Source organism: Paramormyrops kingsleyae, chromosome 11 (genome assembly GCF_048594095.1).
Source record: "Paramormyrops kingsleyae isolate MSU_618 chromosome 11, PKINGS_0.4, whole genome shotgun sequence".
Lineage (NCBI taxonomy): Eukaryota > Metazoa > Chordata > Actinopteri > Osteoglossiformes > Mormyridae > Paramormyrops > Paramormyrops kingsleyae.
This window is the reverse complement of record NC_132807.1, coordinates 9,304,975-9,326,993: the sequence shown is the minus strand read 5'-3', so window position 1 is coordinate 9,326,993 and position 22,019 is coordinate 9,304,975. Positions and strand designations below refer to the sequence as shown.

The following is a 22,019-nucleotide window of genomic DNA, read 5'->3' as shown; positions in this document are numbered from 1 at the left end:
GATGGGAGGAGAAGTGCAGAGCGGCCCGCCGATTGGATACGGATGCGTAAACGAGGAGAGGAATTAAGGAACGGAGGAGTGCGGATAGGGCCGGCCGGCCAAGTGGTGCAGCTGTTATTAAGAGGGGCTATTTATCACTGTCACCCCTCCCTAGGCTTCACCCTCCTCTGCCTGCGAGCTCTGTCAGTGGGCCGCGCCGGAACAATGAGGCTCATCCCCCGCCGGCATTCAGGCGGCCTCACACACACACACACACACGTATACACACACAGACATAGACACACATACACACACAGACAGACACAGAGTCACACATATGCTTGCACGCACACAAGAATCCCTGCGCAAACACCTTTAATTTTCCACTCTGCTACTTTATTGATTAAAGCTGCAATTACCCACTAATGTGCTACAGTGTATTAAAGGGATCTCCCTTTGTTGGACAGTAAGTAAGCGACTGGCAGGTTCACGCAATGCTGTCCCGCAGCCTGGGGGGACGCGCGTCCCCTTCGCCTCATCATCATTAGCGGTTCCAGGATCAGGACTGGGGGGGGTGGGGGGGTTAGGGGCAAGTCGGTCCTGAAGTGGAGTCAGGCGACGCATACCGGCCATCAGAAGGAGGCTTGAGCAAATCCGCGTGTGAAAGTCACCCCAGGCCCAAGAAATTCTGTTAATGGGCATGCAATTGTAATTTTAATTACAACACGGAGCACATGGAAATCAGATTAATTAATAGCAGAAATGACCGATAAAGGAAAGACCAATGACACCAAACAGAGCAAATCACATTAACGCCATAACATGAAAAAAACAGAGAAATCGATAAAGTGGGGGCCTCTCTGATGCTGAATGGGCACAGATGAAGGGTTTGCTAGCCGGTCCTGCTTCCATTGATGCCAGGAGAGTGCAGTCGGCGGGCCTCTCACAGCCTCCCATCCAGTTCAAATCTACACGGCTCTTTTTGAAGAGGCCTTATTGTAATTCACATACTCACCTGTAATTACTGCAGCTCATGTTAATTAAATCGCAAAAATAGCTGAAAAAAGCAAGAGAAAAAGCAGGGCCCACAAGTGGGCTGGCCATGTGATCCGTCACATCTGCTTATACAACTGCAGGTTCCTGACACATTTAAGCAAAGGTCCAACTGCAGTCACTGCAATCCATTTGACCATGGATTTATTCATCTTAACTCAGCCATCAGTCTTCAGCCAGATACTGTTTTTTTTAATTTTGTATGTAGTTAGTTTTATAATGTGCCTTTAATGGTCTGAACATAGTCCCTTTGGCAAAGGGGTAGAGATCATTTGTTCCTTTACAGGCAACATCCTGCCAACCCAGTTTTGCAGAGGCTCCGCTCAGTGATGCCAACGAACCTCGATTGTTCATCGGCCAGGGGAACAGTAACAGGAAGTCAGAAAGATGTCAGATCAAAGATTGCATACTCTCTATGACCAGAATGGTAACAAAAATGGCTACCGGATATTAAGAATGGTTGACTGAGAAAGTCCGGAAATACCAGCATTTATACGATTCCTCGCTACAGGATTATAAAGAGTCCCAGATGGCTACAAAGTCAAAACGTTTGTACTGCAGCGCCAAATGCCTGTGTGTGTTTTTGTATCAGTGTTATTACTGCTCTGATTGATTTATTTATTTTATATTACTGTTTATTTTCATTTGAAATCTAGTTTAGTTTTAGTTTACGTTAGATTTACATCTTTAAAATAAAAACTATTTAGTTGTTATATATGTTACTTTAAATTTTAGTAATTTTATTTCTAGGGATAAACGGAAGGTTGTAGGACTTCGCTGCTACAAAGTGTTACGATGTAGTGCCATTAGCTATTTATATGGTTGAAGTACATTGCAAGAGAGAGCCAACGATAAACAAAGCTTTACTCTGCTACATAGTATAGAAAAACTATAACAAGAAGTATTTGACCTTATTTTATCTCATTTGGTTTTGATTTATATTTATAGTTGTCATTTAGGTGCAAGTTTTTATTTTGGAATCTTATTTTATTTCAGTTCATGGAAATGTTTTCATTAACTGCCTTGCATGCTATAAGTACATAGGACACAGTTACAAGAATAAACAAGAATTTTACTAAAAGTAACATCCATACCACACTTCATAAACGTGACTTGGTGTGTTTGGCGCTGGAAATATGAACATCCAGAACTGCGAGCGGGCCGGCGCCGTGTTGCATGCGGCGTGGAACGCACCTTTTCACGTGAAATATGAGCTGCGCTTACACCACAGGAAGCAGAAGCAGCGAGACTGGCTAAAATGTTGGGGGCAGTCATTCTTATGCAAACACAATTTGCCAATAGACACGTTAGAAAAAATTTATATCCGTATATTGCACGATAAGGCGATAACATAATTATTGTGACAGGCCTAGCGCTCACATTTTGGGCCTGAGCATGTTTTTGTCATCATTGTGCGACTTTTGAGTTAAAGAAAACATAGGAAGAAAAGCGCTATCGCACAGCACAATACAGTACATGATTAATGCCCTTATTTTGTGGTTTATTTGGACTTGTTTTGGGTGCAATGACAAACGGCCCTCATCGATTTATCGAGTATGCAGGGTTGCGATTTTCAATTACTTGTGCTGCATGTATAAGAAGATAGTCTTGTATTTTACCAAATATCTTTAGTGTGTTGCAAAGAGTTGTTCCTGGATAGTCTTGTCAGCTCAAATTTCCGGCAAGCATTGCACCTCTGCCATAGACCAAAATGACCCTCTTGCCATGATGTTTGCTAAATGTTTGTTGGAAAAAAAAGACAATCTGTACAGCCTACCCAATCTGTTCCTACCAGGTTCGGTTGATGAATAGTGTACATGTGTGTGTCCCAGTCCCATCATTAATGTCACGTCTGAGTTCCATATCTGGCTACGGTTAGCAATCACACTAGATGCGTACCATGACCTAGTCTGACTAATCGTGCTTAGGCCCACCTCTTTAAGCAGGACAGGGCATGGTTGAGCATACAGAGCAATCACACTAGTCAATCTAACTGCGTTTTGGGGGTTAAACATGCTCAGACACGGTACGGATCGGCTAGCATGAGTACACCCTTAGAGGAGAACTTTCCAGATAGTGTGAAAGCTCCGAACACTTCAGTTCAGAATCAAGTGTTTCTTCTCTCCATCTTCACACATTATTCAATAGCACAAAAAAAAGAATAATCTTTACTTAAACAAGGTCTGGAATTCAAAAACTGAGAAAAAAAAACTTTTATCTGCAAAGCATTACACCCTTAGCAATAAAAGAACCTCAGTCAGTTTCAATTCTATTTATTTCTTGCATACCACGCATAGCTCTGTCACATTACCAACTGCAGAAATATGCTTAGAAAGTGCAAATGAGAGGACCAGCAAATTCTTTCCTTGTAAGCAAAGTACTTGTGATGCAGTGGAGACCCAGCAGCCTTCTCTCTTGCCTTAACAGCCTCTGAACGTGCCTCCAAAGGCAGGTGTACCTCTAAACACCCAGAGGAATCCTTCTCCTATCCACTTCCCTGTCTTAATTATCTTTATTTTAAGACAGGGGTGGCCAATCTTACCCGCAAAGGGTCGGTGTGTATGTGGGTTTTTGGGAAACCTTTAGGTCAGCTGTTCACACCCAGGTGTGAGGACTCTTCAGCCAATCAGGCCTCTAATTAATAATCTAATTAGGGAGTCACAGCGAAATCCCACAAACACAGCGGCCCTCTCTGAATTAGATTGGCCACCCCTGCTTTACACAACGGCTCTCCACTGAACTGGAATTAAGGACATCCAAGCAAAATTTTCTTTTATTAGCTTTAACAGTAATTGACGAAAGGTATAACCTTTGCCAAAAATCCTACAAATCCTTGCTTCACACATGAATCACGTTCAAAGCTTTTCAGCAAGAACAGACGTCTCCGGAGGGGTCCTATGACCCTGAACTACAACAGGAACCCACAGAACCATCCAGAGAAGGCTGGGCATCACTCCTGTTTTGTATACATCGGGACAGAGTGATTCATGGCACGACTGTCTTGGTTCCACGAGACTCGTCCTTCAGATGAACATTCAGCGTGCAGCGGTTAATCGGCCTGGTTTAGCGCGTATTGTTATTTAATACCGGCATACGGAGGAAAGGGTCACGGCTTTCAGGTGTTCACAAAGGACAGTGTAACAGAAAATCCATATTTGTTGTGAAGATGAGGCCAGTGACCTCCACCTTGACTTATGACTCCTGTTGTAGGCCGCTGACCCCAAGAAGATGAAGCATGGCCTCCGATATTAGCTGTGTGACCTCAGCTGAACCCAGATGATTCCAGATTTACACTAGCCGGTAAACCGGTCAGCCGGAGGCCCAGACGGGCTCGGTGCGGAATCTAATGGAGCTCTGTCCTCTTTGGAACAGTAACGGACCAGGCAGCACCACAATCACTGCACCTCATCGGGACACCCAGAATCGCCAAAGTTACACACAGACACACACACACACATATATATATATGATTTTTTTTGCCACACCCTTCAAAGCATCACAGGGGAACTGTAGTCAAAGAGTCCCTCGTAAAAACGTGGCACGGGACATAAATCAAAGCAAGGTGACTGTCCTCATGTAGGACTTCATGGACACATTCAGTGTGACCCCCCCCCCCCCTCCCGCCTCCCGCCCCCCACACCATCAGCTGCCATCATGCCAGCCTGCAGCCCCAACAAACAAACCCAAAGATTAAAAAACACAAAAGCCCCGCATAAATAAAACCATGTAAGGAAGGAGAGGATATTGAGCCTCTGGCTGTAAGAACATCATCGCATGCTCACAGGGGGTAAAAGACATCCCCAGATGAAAGTAGATTTTGAAAAATTTCCCAGCCCAGGGGGTCTGCTTTTTAATGAGCCGAAACTTTAAGTACTGCATAATAAATAATAAAAATTGATAGTTCATTTAGCTTTCACTGTACCTCGTGGAGAAGCCATTACAATCCATTACTCTTAATGTCCACAATGTGAGCAGTAAGTACGGAGGAAGCATATATAATATTAGCACAGAGGGGAATATCGAAACAATAATCAACACTCACAACAACAAAAAACAAAAACAAAAAAACACGCACAGACCCTGACACGCACTTTCTCCAGACGTTCCCCAAAAACACCGCAAACACACGATGTTTTTCTAAAGCAGTGTCATTGTACATCACCCAGGCGACAAGTGACAAGAAAATAAATGTGAATGCAAATGAACATACAACGCTGGCGCCGCGGAATAACCGTCTGAAATGCAAACCTGCCCTGTCGGTCCGTAACCCGCTGCGAAAATCACCAACCGGATTGTGTATTGACTCATTCCTTTATTGACCCGTGTTAACACACTGTCAGTTACCAAAATGGGGGGGGGGGCCCAGGACTATAAAATTATTGACAAATACTTCAACCAGGCGCTGCCTGTTGTCATGGCAACGCTGATTGGCGCAGCGGGTCTGCAGGCCTTCTCCATTCAGCATTTCCAAAAAAAAAAAAAAATATGTATCCACTTGTCATTCCCTCCAATCTGCTTAGTAATGAGAACATTTTCCTCCTGGGTGAAAAGATCTGCTATAATAGATTTTTAATAGCTTTCTCCCCCCAACAAAAAAAGAAAAAAAAAACACTTCCAGCACTCAATAGCATAACTGAAAAAGGCTGTAATTCCAGTTTCATGGGTATGGGGTCAGCAATTATAATTCATTGAAATCGCAAAAAACTTAAAGCCTTTTGCCAATAAGATAAACCCATTTCCCAAGCCCGCATTTCTTTTTTTCCATAAAGTCACACAGCACAAAGACAGAAGTCTCAATTAAAAACACTGACGTGGTCTCAGTCCCCACAGATGCTCTGAGCTGGAATACGCCAGGCTTGGTGGGAGGGGTGGGCTGGGCAGGTGCAGCACCGGGACCCGTGTGTGTGCCAGCCCTTCACAGGGTGAGGAGCTGAGACGGCCGCAGACCAGTGCGCCCAGCGTACTTACGTAGGAGAGCATCGCCTTTAGTTCCTCGTCACTCCTGACTGTGATTCTGTCCCCCACTTCGTCCTCATCTGGAAACCAAATGCTGCATGTTACACCCAGGAAATGTCAATCCATAAATACCGGTGAACTTGCATTCTTTGGGATCACTTGCATCATGCTCAACTGAATAAGTCCAAAACTTACTGATAACACTTACTCTATAATAGAACTTTTAATCAGGTTTTAAGAAAGGGTTACTTTGGCTGCAATTGTTTTTCTCTTCTGAGACACAATGACGATGATTTCACTCCGGGATAAATAAGGTTTTTTCTGTTTCTGATTCTGAAATGATGACCGACCTCACTCTCATTTATCTTCTAGTTGACCTGAGAGTGACATTTTCATCAGACAATTATGTTAATGAAAATTATTCACACAAACATCCAAAAACAAATTCAGCTGAAGTGAGCAAAAAAAGAGAAAAAAACAGCTGGAAAACAGGAGCCTCAAATGGAAACAAAGCAGAACATACTAACAGTTTGGGACGTTGGCTTCGTCATTGGTCACAGAGCAGCGTGTCATTAGCCAGCGTCAGCCAACCAAATCAGCCTGGCCGTCGTAAAATCACACCATTTCACTGTATATTCTGCTATTCCACTACTCTATGAAAGATTTTTACAATTCACTTGGTAGGAGTCTGTGAAATTAATTTACTTATTTAGCACAATGCATTTATATTACATGGAAGATGTTTACAGATATTGCATTTCAGGACACATGGGAAGGTGGCAAAAGGGCATTTATACACCACTTTAACTACTTGTCGATGCCCGTCGACGCAGGCAAGTCGAGCCATGTCTAGATGAAATATTGTGTCTTGCAGTGCTCTTCTCTTGGGGATAGAAATGAAAATGGAAAGGTGAGGTGTAGGGGAAACCTTGCCATTATCATTTTTTTGCATTTCCATTTCAAGTTCATTTTTTTGTGAGAAGGAATATGCCCCTTGATAATATCATACTTTCCTTCTCAAAAAGAACCTGATTCTAGGCACTGCAGCTTTTACAGAAACTGTATTTTGTGTAGACATCAAAATGCACAGATACAGTATCTGGCAAAGACTGTTTGCAGCTTTTGCAGTGTTATTACTATTATTATTATTACTTTAATAGAACAGCTTTCATAATAAAATGTACCTAATTGAACAGTTTAATACGGATGAAGTTGAAATAGAAAGTCTCAGTCCTACACGCCAGTTTTTTAACCATCTTGCCACCTGCAGGAAGAAGTAGGAAAACTCCTCTGCATTACACAGATAGGTAATGTTTCAACGTGGTTATAAACTTTTTCTCATTGTTGTTTCAGGCAGTAAAATATTACAAGTGGCCAACGCATCCCTCTAGATTAGGAAATTCACATAAAAATGTGTGCGGCTACTTACACTCAAACGCCGTGATTGTCGCTTCCGGCATTACATCCCTTATGGCGTTCTGGAGAAAATAAGTTCAATTGCATGTCAATAAGCGGCTTTCTAATATATTCACTTTACTTCTGGAAGTTCAACCAGGAACCAATAATCGGGATCTGACCGAAAAACACAGCTGGATAAATTGTAACAGTAGTGACCACATTACAGATACATATATGTATTAATATTAATATGCGTCTTCTCGCCATTCTGAAATTGATGGCATTACCACTACACGGGAACACAACAATAAAGTCATAAATAAACCAGGCACCCCCTCACCAATAAATCACTGAAGCTCAGAAGTGATGGACAGTCCACGGTTGAGTCCATGTCTCCGTCGGGTGTCTTTATTCGAATTACAATTCGCTCGGTGTCCATGGCGGTAATGTTACTTAGAGCAAGTAAAAGCATAACAGACGCATTAAATTAGTCATAGTCAAACTTAATTTATGCTGGAAGAAGACGTGACATTCTCTTATGCTGCCGATTTAAAGGATTAATTTTGGGGGGGAAAGTTCGGCTGGCTGCATATAATCCATCAAACACCACTCTACGATAGTCCAGTACGGCGTGTCCAAAAGAACTGATGACTTAATAGACGGCAAATCTGACTCGATAGGCGTTTTTGGTTGTTTATACTAACTATACAAGGTGAATTTCTCAATATTCAAAATACAGGAAGTACACCGGAAGTTCAAGAAACATAACCCGGAATTACATCACATCACATAGTATTACGTCATATGTAGGCGGATCGGTCTATGGGGTTACATGTTGCATTTGTGGTTTATTGTAATAATAATTTTTCTATTTCATTGTAATAAAAAGATCTGAAATCTGACAGTATCTCTCTCATATATATATATATACATATATATATATCTATATGTATATATATGTATGTATATATATATATATATGTATATATATGTGTGTATGTATATATTTATTTATTAATTATAATTTTTATATATATATATATATATATATATATATATATATATATATATGAGAGCGAGATAGTATGGGAAGCATTTTTTGGGTCCCCACAAGGGGAAACTTAATTTTATATATGTAAACCACTCTCAAGGTCGTCACAAAGAAAATCCTTGACTTCTGTCAAAAAACTTTAAAAATAACAAAACTCTTGTATTTCATTTGGGTACTTGTGCTTAAGGTCAGGGCTGGGTAGGGGTTAAGGTTGCCATTGTTGGGACTAGGGTTTTACCTATAGAAATGAATGGACAGTCCCCACAAAGATATGAATACAAACATGTGTGTATGTATGCATCTGTAGATTTTATTTGTTTTGATACTCGTACTTGACATAAGACAACACCCTCAGACAAATGTTACTGCAATTCAATTTGAACGATATTTTAATATTTATGCCATAAGACAGACTATGTGCTAAATCTCTCACTCAGATCTGGTCAGTTTATAAACAAGCACCAAAATGGAGTAGGTTCCTTCTCTCACTGCAGTGATTTACACAGCTGGTTATTTACTGATGTAAGTTATTTTAGGAACTTCCAATAATCAATAATTAGTGAGCCCAATTTTCCTTATGTTTTTCAAACCTGGTGAATATCCCACAAACACATGAGGACAATACACCAACTCCACACCGGCACTGGGCCCAGAGACCAGGCCACAGTGAGAGCCAATGCACCACTGTACTTGGTAAAAAATGTTAAATTGGCCATTTTAAAGAGCATTATATTTTATTTTTTAAAAAGCCCATTGATATCTTTTGAGTTTTAGGTGTACCGATACTATACTGTACTGAAAACGGACTAAAACTCGGAGGTCAGTGGTAGCACCAATGGAGGGGGCCGGGGGGGTCAGGTGGGGAGCAGTGTAAGTTTTCCTCTTCAGATGGCCCTCCCTTTTACTGCTGCACCCTGTGACCCTCCCCTGAAAAAGGCTATTATTATTGTTAGGGGTATGAAGGTAGGTATTACCAAGGTGGCTATTACCAGATAAGCTAAAGCAGGGGTCTCCAACTCCGGTCCTGGAGAGCTACCGTCCAGTAGGTTATCTATCCTACCCGGCTTCTGATGAGCCACACCTGTTCTCAGGTAAATACCAGGAACAGGTGTGGCTCATCAGAAGCCAAGTGGGACAGAAAACCTACTGGATAGTAGCTCTCCAGGACCGGAGTTGGAGACCACTGAGCTAAAGGCTGATGTTAGGGTTGGCGTTAGGGTTAGATGTTAAGGTTTGGGTTAGGGTTAGGACTACACTACTAGCCAAAGTTGGCACTAGGGTTAGAGTTAGGGCTAGGGTTGGATTTAATATTTGAAATTGGGTAAAGTCTAGGAATACGGTTTGCATTATGCTTACGGTTAGGTTTGGCATTAGGTTTAGAGATAGGTTTGTATTTAACATTAGAGTTACAGTTAAGTTCGGTCTTAATATAACAATTTGGGTTGGGGATAGGGTTACGGTCAGGGCTCCAGCTAGAGTTATGATTACACTATTTGAACTTGCAGGTAAAACGATATCACAAATGTGCCCATCATTAACACAGAGGGGAATTTAATCACTTTTTCACACATTTGGAAGGCATTTCCCCAGGGAATAAGATACATTTTCAATACTATGATTCAGCTTGGGCTGCTGACACAGGGTTAAGAAAATCGCTGTAAGCAGCTGCTTTACTCAAACAGCATACTGCAATTAAAAGCAGTGTGTGTGTGTGTGTAGGGGGGGGGGTGCTCTGATCACAAAGCTCCAACCCACTGCTATTACCTGCTCCCGGCTTACGCTATCACTGCAAAATAGAGTGTTTTAATCTTCAATGGATAATTAAAGAATGCCAACCTGAGCACCCCCCCACACTTAAACATTCATGGAAGATGAAAGCAGGGTAATGCTGTATGAAGCATTCTCGTTTTCTGAAGAGACCCATAATCGCAAACAAAGAATCATATTTCTCCTTTTTGTTGATTACAGAGAACATTATTGCTGATAATTAAGAGTATGATTAATCTGTAATTATGGTGCAGAGTTACTCTAACATCATAATATATTTAAGGTTGGGGAGTAGCTTTTTGCTACGAGTCTGGAGATTCTATGTTACCCTCTCCGATTATTAAGATACTCACTTCCCAGAACCAGACAAAAGCAGCCTGACTGCCCAGCAAATCTGTCAGCACTAAGCCAAGTCCCAGAAACATAATCTCTAAAACCAGGCCATTGACTCCTCCTGGCGCTGCCTCATCTCTCACCGTTGTCAACCGCAAAGGAGCAGAAGGTCCATTGATTTCCATGTAATACAAGAAATTATTACTTTGTCTAATTGTTACTGAGATGGAGGAGACAGGGCCAGGAAAATCAACGGCAGTGATTAATGCTTCCAGCAGCACGGCGCAGAGGGCATGGCAATCCATAGGCAGTTTGTCAGGCTGATTCTGTGAAGGAAAAGTCGTAGAAGCTTCTGCTGGAGAGTAACAGGTAAGCCAAGTCAGCAATCCACATTATTAGAAATCAAAGCCCTAGGCTGGCTGGGAGGAGGAGGTGGAGAAGGAAGGCTCCAGACAAAGGCCACATTTGGTGTCTAGTAATTAAAAACCATTTCATCAGACCTCCACTCTCACCATTCCCTGCTGCTCACTATTGACAAGCTGCTTAACAGTGAGTGAAGCACTATTTGACTTTAAACATATGAGCTACAGTTATTTAACTTTGTGCATTAAGAGGATGAAACCAAATGGGAATGTGAAAAATTGTTCTGGCTTTAAAGATTCTCCACAAAAAAGAGTGGCTTATATTTCCTAAATTAATTTAGAAATGAGTTGGAAATGTATTTATATTTTAGGACAATTCACGAAGCTTAAATACTGTATACTGGAAGATTATATAAATGTGTTTTGATTAATTTGGGGTTTATTAAAGTTTTCTAATCACAATAAATCTAGTATCTAGTTTTTGCCAAAATACATTTACACTTAACCTTGCAACTGACAATCAAGATATGTGTACCATGTGCAAGTCATGCATGTCCACATTCTGTACTTACTAAGTCATACATGTCCTCATTCCGTACATACTAAGTCATACATGTCCTCATTCCGTACATAAGTCATACATGTCCGCATTCCGTACATACTAAGTCATGCATGTCCGCATTCCGTACATACTAAGTCATGCATGTCCGCATTCCGTACATACCAAGTCATACATGTTCACATTCTGTACACACCAAAGACCTACATTGATGAAGACATCTTAGGGTCCCAATGAAATCAAGCATCTTGGTCAACAGAACAATATATTTATAATTCATATTACAGATAAATTCTGAAATTTCAAGGGCAGGTAAAGCATAATGTAGTCAGTACTGTGAAAACGTATTTCCACCTTGTCTGAGTCTCACACAGAATTAGGTCAGGTTTTGTGGGTTTTATTACTGTGTAAACGGAGCCTAAGAAAACAAAAATGACAAAGCCTAATGCTTCTTTTGTTTTGTCTGCAAGGAAACAAAACATGCTAAACAGAAATACAGAGATAATAAGAGCATGCTGCTTCAGTATTCAGGGCTTCATAAATAATAATAATACATCCACCTTCAAATTGATCATCCTGGCTAGGCTCTCGGGGGGTCTGGAGCATATACCAAGCAGCATATATAGTATATATAGTGCATTTCAATAAGCCATTACAATCTATTACAATCATCAACAAGCAAAAACTTAAAATGTGGGGAAAAAACTACATATTGTATAACCAAATGGCACTACTTATATTTGAAAAAAATTCTAAGGGTTTCTTTAACCAAAACGTGTCTATGACACATTTGTATTCAAATAGGTTAGATATGTACAAAAAAATCCTATATATAAGTGCAGCCAGGTAAAAAATAAAAATATTGAAATTTAATATAGTTTATAAATAGCAAACATAGCTACCATAAATATTACAGTAGTGCAGAAAGACAGATTTACATTACGTTACACTTCAAACAAACAAATTTATTTTTGTATAGCGCATTATCACAACATTACATTGTCCCAAAGCGCTTTACAGCATCCCCACCCAAAGCCCCCAGTGAGTAAGCCAGGGGCCGGCAGGGAGAATCAAATACAGTACAATACAAACATCCAAGGAACACTGCATGAAGCCTTAAGCCAGGGGTGCCCAACTCCAGTCCTGGAGGGCCAGAGCACTGCACATTTTCAGGTTTCCCCTCATTTAACACACCTGATTCAACTCCTTGTGCTAATTACCACACAGCTCTTGAGCTGAATCATTTATGGTGGAACAGAACTAAGCTACACAGGGCTTCGGCCCTCCAGGACTGGAGTTGGGCACCCCTGCCTTAAGCAGTAGTTGTTCTCTGTTCTGACTGAGATCTGTCATTTTCAAGAGAAAATCTGATGACTATTTAGCACACACACACACAGAATTATCCTCAGCAGCACATTATTCAGCACTAATACTGGGCCCCCTCCTTCTCTTTATACAGGAAGTAGACAGTGACAGGACCGCAGCTCGTCTGCACAGTTTCTGATGCTCCAATCATAAGCCAAGAGCCCAGTCCATAGGCCAGCGATGGGAGACCTAGGACAGTGACAGCACAATATAAATCAACAGAGACCAGTTTTCAAAACTTACAAGATATCGGGGCAAAATTATACATAATAAAATGAAACAGTACATTGAACAGCCATTCAGCTTATTCCTGCTTTTGAAACTAACCAAGATTGATGACTTTCAGTACGGTAAAAAAATTATTTTCTACGTCCAAGTCTTGTAAAGGGGCTTTGGTGCAGTGGTACTTGACAAATGGGAAGCACCCGGTCCGGAGGATATGATAATTTGCTCCTGATACCTTCCAATTAAAGTTTGACAGTCCAAACTGATCATTGGAGATGTCACTATAGCGCACACAGAAGGAGGTCCAAGGTGGGAGCCTGCGCTGCACCAGGTGACAGGTTAACACTTCGGAGGCGGTGGGGCGCGGGCCCTTATTCCGGAGCGCGCAGGGGAACAAAAGTACTTTTATAATGACCCCATGGATACGACGGAGGACCTCAGTCATTGCTAATCAGGGAACAGAAAAAAACATTCCTATGGAAACACATTTTCCAAAACCGGTCAAATAAAAAAAGAACGACATGAACAGCATCCAATAATACAGTAGTCACCTAGTACGATGATGATTGTTATCCTTTCCACAAGTACATAGAGTAAAACTGCAAACGAAACATAAAAGTTAAAAATGAATGCAATACAGGGAGGTCACAGCTGAACTGCGAATTGGTCTTAAGCTAAGTCATGGGGCCACTATTTAGTTAATGGCCCCGTTTACAACCAAAAAGAACTGTACAATAAATTTCATTAACAGCGAGAAACGCCTCCCACCCTTTAAACCTCCGCTGTAAACAAGGGTTATTGCAATCTATCCCTCTCCGGTTCCGACGCGAAAGGTACGCGTAAGGGATTAAATGTGGACAATATGCAGGACTAGATCTATCGACAACCATGTAGCTGTAATCTGAAACATCAAGAGAATAAAGTTCCCCAATCGCCAATAAATCTTATTATAACAACTAGCCTATAGATAATGCTCACTGTAGGACGTCCTCCTTCGGTTTGTGACCGTGTAGAAACGCAGAGCACAGAATTTCAGTTCCTACATAATTTCTGAGCGTCTTCACTGAATAGTAATGCAGTAAACTACAAAGCAACAATATGACGCGGTTTCGATAGTGGGATGAATAGTCATTAAGATTAATTACAGCTTACACACTAATCAACCGTCTAATACGTTTAATACACTGGGTTTGGATGGACTGTGTAGAAATAAAGTCGGTGTGCTTCTAGGTAGGCGTGAAGTTTGCAATTCAATAACATTAATGCCTGAGGATGCTGCATAAATGCAGTGTGGGTGCTTTACATTGTTAGATGAACTTCACCATTTCGTCTTCATAAGCAGAACTTCACCACTAATAAACTACTCGTCGATAGTACTGTGGTAGAATGGTCCAAAATGTTCTGTAGCCTATAGTTTTTGTTTTACATACATATACAGACCGAATGGTAATTACTACGCAGTAAGCGACACGAAATAACGCCTGAAATACGTAAAAGGCAGTGATTACCTGTATAGCACAGAACAATATACCATTAACATACTAAACATACGATTAGATAGCATAGAAAGTAGATGTATGTATACGGAGTGTGAAAAAAAGCCAATGCAAATATGAATGCTCGATTATTTATTATTATAGGCCGACTTACTAACAACTAAGCTACACCGTATGAGTTATTGGCTGCATTTGGTAAATCTAACTTCTAAAGTTTTTGTCTCTAAATTGATTTATAAAATACTCATGGGGGAATGGTGAGAAAATACATCAAAAGAAACACAGAATATATATGTAATCCTTTCTTTGGTATTGCTGTTAAAATTGTTTCAGAGGGAATTAAGTAAGTTCAATATGACTCCTGAAGATACTGACTAGGCTAAGCTGGATGGATGGATGGTAATTTTGGTAACACTGACAGAGTAACAAGGATACTAATGTAGTAATTAAACATTGGGGAACACATTATTAATATACATGGAATTAAAATTAACACCAGCGTTGTCTCTATTGAACTGCATATTAATTGTAAGTAATAATAAGTGAACTATCAGAACGCTTTCAGAGTTCTTCCACCGAAATAAGCTACCAGGTTCAGGGTTGTGTGATGTCTGTCCTGATGAGCTCAAGTTGGTGCCTGAACAGCTGTATTTTGCCCCTTCAAAGGAGTCAATAAACACTCACTTTCAAGACATCCATTTTCCTTTTTATTGCGGAGTTTTCCTCTCTATCATTTTGTCCTCAGTGCAAACAGCAGTTCATAACAAAGAAGGAATGCCGTCCCACACTTGACCCTATCAAGCCAACTAGCTCGTAATTTACGGAGTCCGCATTGGCAGCGCAGGGTTACTGGAGGACCTTGACACGGGCTCAATGCCGCGCCAGTGAATGGGGCCCCACCGCGCCGCCAGTGAATGGGCCCCCACCTCGGCAGCCTCTCAAAGCGCATACCTAGTAGAATTCCGCGAATACAGAAATACACAGCTACGCAAAACTCCACCATTAGTCACACCTATGGTCCACTTCCTGTAAAAAAAACACATTCAATTTAAAATACATGCATATTCAAAAATACCTGCAGCAGGTAAACATCGAAAAAACAAGCAAAGGGGAATGCGCGGGAATTCTGAGTGTATGCTGAACAAAATATAGCATTATGGTTTATTAGGTTTATATTTTACTTTCGCTACTGAGAAACAATCTGCTTACGTTAATGCATAATTTATACCAGTAGTAATTGGTAAAAAATAAATTGCATAAATTTGAAATGTATGAGAATGGTGGGAGGTAGACACACAAAAAATAAATTATTATTTGGGTCTTTATTTACGTAACAGGACCTAGAGCAGCTAGTTGGAGGTTTAGGTTTTTCAGCATTGCCTTTGGCTAAACTGAATAATTACAGGTGCTTTTCCCTTCATTTAAAAGAGCCCTCAAAAAACAACAATCGTTAGTTCATTAACACCTTGTCTTAAAACTGGTCTCTGCAAGCATATTAGTAGCTGATATTTCCTGATGAATGACTGAAGGATTTCGAGCAAAGGTCAGTGGGACTCATGGGACATCCTGAGCGATTGTTCAGTTAATGATACCGCAAACAAACGAGTTTACTAATGAATCCCTCTGCTTGCTTCAAAAAACACAATCACCTCCGCTTTTGGACGGCGACACCGGGGGCAGCATAATGAATTTTTTCAACCTGAGAGAGCAGAGATCTTTGGGGAGAAATGAAGAGTGAAGAAGTGTTTTAACTTGTCGACCGAAGGATTTGTGCAATAAATTTCTTTTATTAATCAACTAAACACATGCCAGTGGTCTCAGATTCGCCTGAGAGTAGCGTACAAAAACAATTGACGTTTTCTCCTGCTGCTCTGAGAGTTAATTTTCCATTTGAGCGTCTAGTTTTGAGTGGGGAAAATGCTTTAATAATCTTTCGTCGACTTTTTCTTTTGTGTTTTTTCCGTTTGTATAACCGTGACTCGAAGTTCAGCGCTGGCGATCCAATAAGACAGAAGAAACTGAAAAGACCAAAACGAGATGCGCAGGTGTTCGTTTCAGCTCGATCCATCTTAAATAGGCTACGTAAAAGCACCAGAGCTGAAATGCGGATAAACATCACGCGGCGTCCCCGTTTAAAGGAAGCTCACTGGCTGCTCCCTGCACATTGTGATTGGTTTTCGCTTTCACAGCACTGACGAAATACTTATGCAGTCCGTCCATCCATCCATCCATCCAGCCACTCATCTTCCATAACCACTTACAATAGGATTGCGGTGAACTTGGATCTGATCCCAGCAGACACAGGGCGTGACGCGGGTGACACCATGGAGATACTGTCAGTGCACTTTAGCGCCCCTACTTACGTGAATGATCACCCACTAAGGGCAATTTAGACGCAACAGTTCATTTAACTACGTGTGTCTGGATGGTGGAAGGAAACCTGGGCATGTTTGGGCTGAACATGTACACTCCACAAACAGAGCTGGTGCCAGGAATCAGAAGCGCGACCCGGAAAGTGCTACCCGCTCAGCCAATGTACCTCCCAGAAGAGCTCTATCACTCATGTAATGGAAATGTGCCGCGCAATCCACTCCGAGGAAGTGCACTTGGCAATTGAATAGAGCTTTAAGTTCCATTTTTATGGTCTATGCACCATCGACCTTGAATCAAACAGCATCTTTCAGAAACATTCGCATCACCAAAGTAACGGACAAGCAGTCAGATTATGGCTAAAGTCAAAAAATAGTAATCATGAGTTTATTACTATTGGAATTGCCCGCTGCAATTGGCACAACGCTGCCACACAAAAGGTGTGCTAAATATCCGAAGGGCTGCGCGCACTAGGAGAAAAGGTCACTGCGGACCGCGGCCCAGAGAGCTTGCCGCTGCTGACACAGAGCTGGCAGATGCGGGGGGGCAGGGGGGTGTAGGCTGCTATGAGGCAGCGTGGCCCACGCATAGGTGTACATTAAATAACCTTACAAGGTGAGAGAGAGACACACAGGGTCCCAGAGCAGAACTCCACCCAGAATACTGACCAGCGGAGCTCTGAGACGACAGCGCCGGCCTATGGCAACAGCTCAAGTCTGATTGGACGGGCTGCCTTTTCAAGTCCGCATCACTTACTGTCCTCACAGACAATGAGTGCACTGTCCGGTCGGGACACGGGTGCGCATGTGACGATAATGACAGGCCACTGTTACCGCCGTTCTCCACGGGGACGGCTGGACAGCTGAAATGCAGGGGTGAGCTATCAGGCCAGGGAATGAATGAACGTTTGATAAAATAACTCAAGTTGCAGCTTAACAAGCGTAAACTCTGGTTTGCCACTAATAATGGAAGTCTATTGTTTAAGGGCTGGCGTCGAGCTGATGAGGTGCTTATTGTGGCTACAAAGTATGCATTCACATGCATAATGAATTGCTGTATGAATTATTAATGTGTTGATTATTTAGGCTCATCTATCAGAATGATAATGTATTCAGCACCTAGCCACCAACTGTGTTTTATGCATAATTACAGTAGCTGGTTGTATTTAACAAAAATTAAAAAGACAAACTTTACCAATCAATTTTTATAGATGTTGCAGCTAATGAGCTAATCTTTCTCTGCAAGGCTTTTCTTAACTTTATGGCTGGGTTTGGGGGGGGGGGGGGGGGGGGTTGGTCGTGAACCGTCCTGAGAGTGTCACGCTCTGTGCAGGCATTCAAGTGCACCCTGAACTTAATTACTATTCAAACATGTAAATGAAGGATTCTCTCACCGTGTAATCGGTTTTCCTCGCGCTTGGCATCGTGACGGCATTGCAGCCTGATATTCAGCCTTAGCATGATGCCTGTGAAGCCACAGTCAACTCGTGCTGATGCGTCTTTGATTACGGTACGAGATCAGTGTGAATTTAGGCTTTAACCTGTTTTAAATCATTAATCAAGACTGAAATATTCCTAATGATAGATCTTTTACTTGACGAATAATGGATTCTGGGCCCATTTGACTTTCCATGTTTTTTCATTTCCCCTGTTGCCCCAAGGCCCAGAAGAAGTCCGAGACAGCAGGACACTTCCGCGCTGACAGATGAGGTCACAGACAGTGATCATGGCAGCTAAATTTTAATGACTAACAACGGGGCGGCAATAATGCACTGCCAATGCGGCCAGTTTATTGCAGAATTTTACAGTAAACTGACTGAATAACCGATTGGTATCCTACAGAAATCCAGCAGACCGGGTGTAATCTCCCCACCACCGTGACCAGCACCTCAGTTACTGAAGGAGAAATTTGTTGACAAAGATTGGCCTTAATCAGTATAGTAAAACTTCATCCATCCATCCATTCATCCATCCATCCATCCATCTTCCAAATGTACATCCAGTACAGGACCACAGAAAACCGGGCAGATACAGTACGTACACAATAAGAATAATTGTTATTCAGGACGAATTTCGAGTACGACCTGTTTGCAATGGAGCCGCAGCCCAATGCGCTGTTCCAGCCCGCGGTGGTGGGAGCTGTCTGACGCACAGACAGTCAACTGGAAATTAAACAGCAAGCGCATTAAATGCAACAAAGACACAGAGAGCTAAGTGGTCTGGGCCATTATGGGAAGAAGAATTGCATGGTCCAGTCCCACTTTCTCTGCATACATGTACAAACGTGTCTGGATGTGAACACGTATTTGCATTGCAATAATAATATCATGCATTTCCTCTGTATTTTCAACAGGAGTAAATTATATATTGCAAGACAAAGCTCTTGAGTAGTGATTGAAATAGTATTAATGTGTCCTTTTATTTCAGACTGGTATTTAGTGAGGGAGGTGGGAATGTGTCACTGACACACATCACCCAGGCCGTGAAGTGCGGTGCCAAACTGGATGGCGCCATAGCCACATCTATTTAAAGCATCTAGAAACTTGCCAAGGTGGGTCTGTATATGCTCCCCCACCCCCAAAGATTTCTATTGAAATTTGGGGCACGTGAAGAATTTTGCTCATGTCTGCTGTTCTTTTCTGGGAGCCGCTTCTGATCTATATGGTAAATGGCATCATTATAAGCATATTAAGAGGTCAGAGTAGTCAGGGCCTTGTGCTTAAACAGGGCTAATTTTTAGAATTATATTCTAATAGCAAATGCCCCCCTGAAATAAATCACCCCTGAAAGAGTTGTTAATAACTAAATGCCAGGTGGCTGAAGTCTTCCTGCAGATCCTATTTGTCAACTTAAACGCTCCTGCCAGCAGGAGCCAATGGCAGAGTGCCGCCTGACCCCGCCTGGCGATGGCGCGGCAGAGCAGCACGCCGGCCTGCTACGGCAGCCTAACCGGGAGCACGCCGGCCCTCTGCGGCCTCGGGTTACAAGGGGGCGCATGAAAACAACAAAGAGTCATTAATTAGGAAAAAAATATACAGGATGGGGGTGGGGCAGGATCAGTACAGTAGTACTATTGGAGATAACAGACAGAAAACAGTACTGGATTTTTTACATCATCCTAAATAAATAACATTGTAATGGTATAAATATTTTTACGTGATTTCACAGAGTGCAAAGCAATATCTTGGATATACTGCTGCGGATCCTGATGCATAAAGCAGACTTTGTGCAGTGTAAGAGGTAAAGAAAAACTGATATGTCTTTAAAAAACAAATCATTCTTGGTGCATTTGCATGCTCTCCTCAGACTGGAAGCACTTTCCTCAGGACGGCTGGACACAAGGAGACCAGCAAGGTGCAGACCTCCTCCAACACAGGCACCAAGCCCGCCACCCCGTCCGCAGGTACACCCCAGCCTCGGCAAACAGCACGAATACACAGATATCTCAGTCAGCCACTGAGCTGCTCTGCTGCCATATAGATGCTGCTGTGATTCGGGTCTGGATAATAGCAGAGGCTGGGTGATGGGCGGACTCTGGAGAGCCATTTAGCAAGTGTGTAAGAATGAAAGGGCCCCGCCTTATTGTCAGGCACAACAAAGGCGCGTGAAATACAAGTGTGCATCGTACCTGCTTTCTATAACGTACGTTTTCATTAAAAGCCGTAATCCCCAGCTGAGCCTCCATTTTACCCCACAATGTGAGCTGCAACACAAGGGCAAACACATGCGACCCAGTCCTTCCCCCGCGTCGAGAGAGAGGGAGGGAGGGAGAGAGGGAGAGAGAGAGAGAGAGGGAGAGAGATGGCTTTTTGCAACAGGTCTCAATGCAAATAGGTGATCGCATCCAGACACGTTTGTACACAAGCCTCCCGCTGTGTGCAGAGAAAGTGGGACTGGACCATGCGATTCTTCTGCCCATAATGGCCCAGACCACTTAGCTCTCTGTGTCTTTGTTGCATTTAATGCGCATGCTGTTTAATTTCCAGTTGACTGTCTGTGTGTCAGACAGCTCCCACCACCGCAGGCTGGAACAGCGCATTGGGCTGCGGCTACATTGCAAACAGGTCGTACTCGATATTCATCCCGAAATTTCAGTTCCACTGGGTTAGTTACTGAACAGGAGTTTGATTTATTGAGGTTTAATGCAATAAATAAATATTTAGTGCGGGAGACACAACTTAATAATTTAAATACAAAGGTTTATTTATTGGTAGGATGAATTAAGCCAAATTAAATATAGAGGGGTGCATGTCCCCCCCCACTGGTTCCTGTGCCCCTGCCGTTCCACACCCCCCCCCCCATCCCACTGGGTCCTGTGCCCCTGCTGTTCCACACCCCCCCCCCCCATCCCACTGGTTCCTGTGCCCCTGCCGTTCCACACCCCACCCCCATCCCACTGGTTCCTGTGCCCCTGCAGTTCCACACCCCCCCCCCCCATCCCACTGGTTCCTGTGCCCCTGCCGTTCCACCCCCCCCCCCTTCCCACTGGGTCCTGTGCCCCTGCCGTTCCACATCCCCCCCCCCCATCCCACTGGTTCCTGTGCCCCTGCCGTTCCACGTCCCCCACCATCAAACTGGTTCCTGGTTCCAGGAAGTCTCCTGCTGCACAGCAATCGCTGCTCTCATCAGCCACCAGATGGAGGCGCTCTGGGCTCCCCCCCCCCCACCTCTATTTCAGAAAAACCTGATAAGCTGTTAACATAGCCATTCATTAGGGTATACACAGTCTTCTGTACTGAGATACTGAGGAAATCCATCTTGTGGTACCAGGTCAGGCCAGAAGCCTGGGAGAATTCGTGGCTCCAAGGAGAGTACTGATCCCTCTAAGCAGCAGCACCGCTGTCCTGCTGATTCTAAATATCTATTCTGAATTAAAACAGCCTAATGGAACTCCCTGTTTGTGTTCCTCATCTGAAAAGGGCAATAGATTTGTCACTATTTAACTGGTGTCATGAGACACATTAAGTGATATATAATTTTTTATATAAATAATGTAGCGATATTGAAAATGCTTCCCCCCAAAAATCACCCTAATTCCACAATTCCATATAATTACCTTAATTTAGATTTATAGCAAGATTTCTAAACCTGAAAAAGCCTAATGCA

General features: G+C 42.6%; 2 protein-coding genes across 8 annotated transcripts in view; both read right to left on the bottom strand.

Annotated features, from left to right (window-relative positions):
- Positions 1–8,144, bottom strand: part of map2k5 (mitogen-activated protein kinase kinase 5) — a 76,368-nt gene extending 68,224 nt beyond the window's left edge. For both annotated transcript variants that reach the window (XM_023815148.2, XM_072717992.1), the window contains exons 1-3: positions 7,727–8,144; positions 7,418–7,466; positions 6,001–6,068 (exon numbers count right to left, since the gene is read on the bottom strand). In XM_023815148.2, the coding sequence (XP_023670916.1) occupies positions 6,001–6,068; positions 7,418–7,466; positions 7,727–7,858 (249 nt within the window). In that variant the 5' untranslated portion in view covers positions 7,859–8,144. The remainder of the gene's footprint in view (positions 1–6,000; positions 6,069–7,417; positions 7,467–7,726) is intronic.
- Positions 8,145–11,839: 3,695 nt separating this feature from the next.
- Positions 11,840–14,046, bottom strand: c11h15orf61 (chromosome 11 C15orf61 homolog). 6 transcript variants are annotated; one of them, XM_023815120.2, is made up of 4 exons: positions 13,817–14,046; positions 13,600–13,647; positions 13,151–13,522; positions 11,840–13,012 (listed from the first exon to the last, which is right to left on the bottom strand). In XM_023815120.2, the coding sequence occupies exons 3-4, from the start codon at positions 13,491–13,493 to the stop codon at positions 12,885–12,887; spliced, it is 471 nt and encodes a 156-aa protein (XP_023670888.1). In that variant the 5' UTR covers positions 13,494–13,522; positions 13,600–13,647; positions 13,817–14,046; the 3' UTR covers positions 11,840–12,884. The 6 variants fall into 6 exon arrangements, with proteins under 6 accessions (XP_023670888.1, XP_023670889.1, XP_023670893.1 ...); XM_023815121.2 differs by having other exon boundaries at positions 13,151–13,495; XM_023815125.2 differs by having other exon boundaries at positions 13,151–13,495; positions 14,010–14,040.
- Between the last annotated feature and the right edge of the window lie 7,973 nt (positions 14,047–22,019).

Bases quoted from the DNA above. Each gene is read 5' to 3' on its own strand.
- c11h15orf61 (XM_023815119.2), bottom strand. From the start codon at position 13,493: ATGACTGAGGTCCTCCGTCGTATCCATGGGGTCATTATAAAAGTACTT. The intron at 13,013-13,150 runs GTTAGTTTCAAA...TCACTGTCCTAG, and splicing joins ACTGAAAGTCATCAATCTTG to GTCTCCCATCGCTGGCCTAT.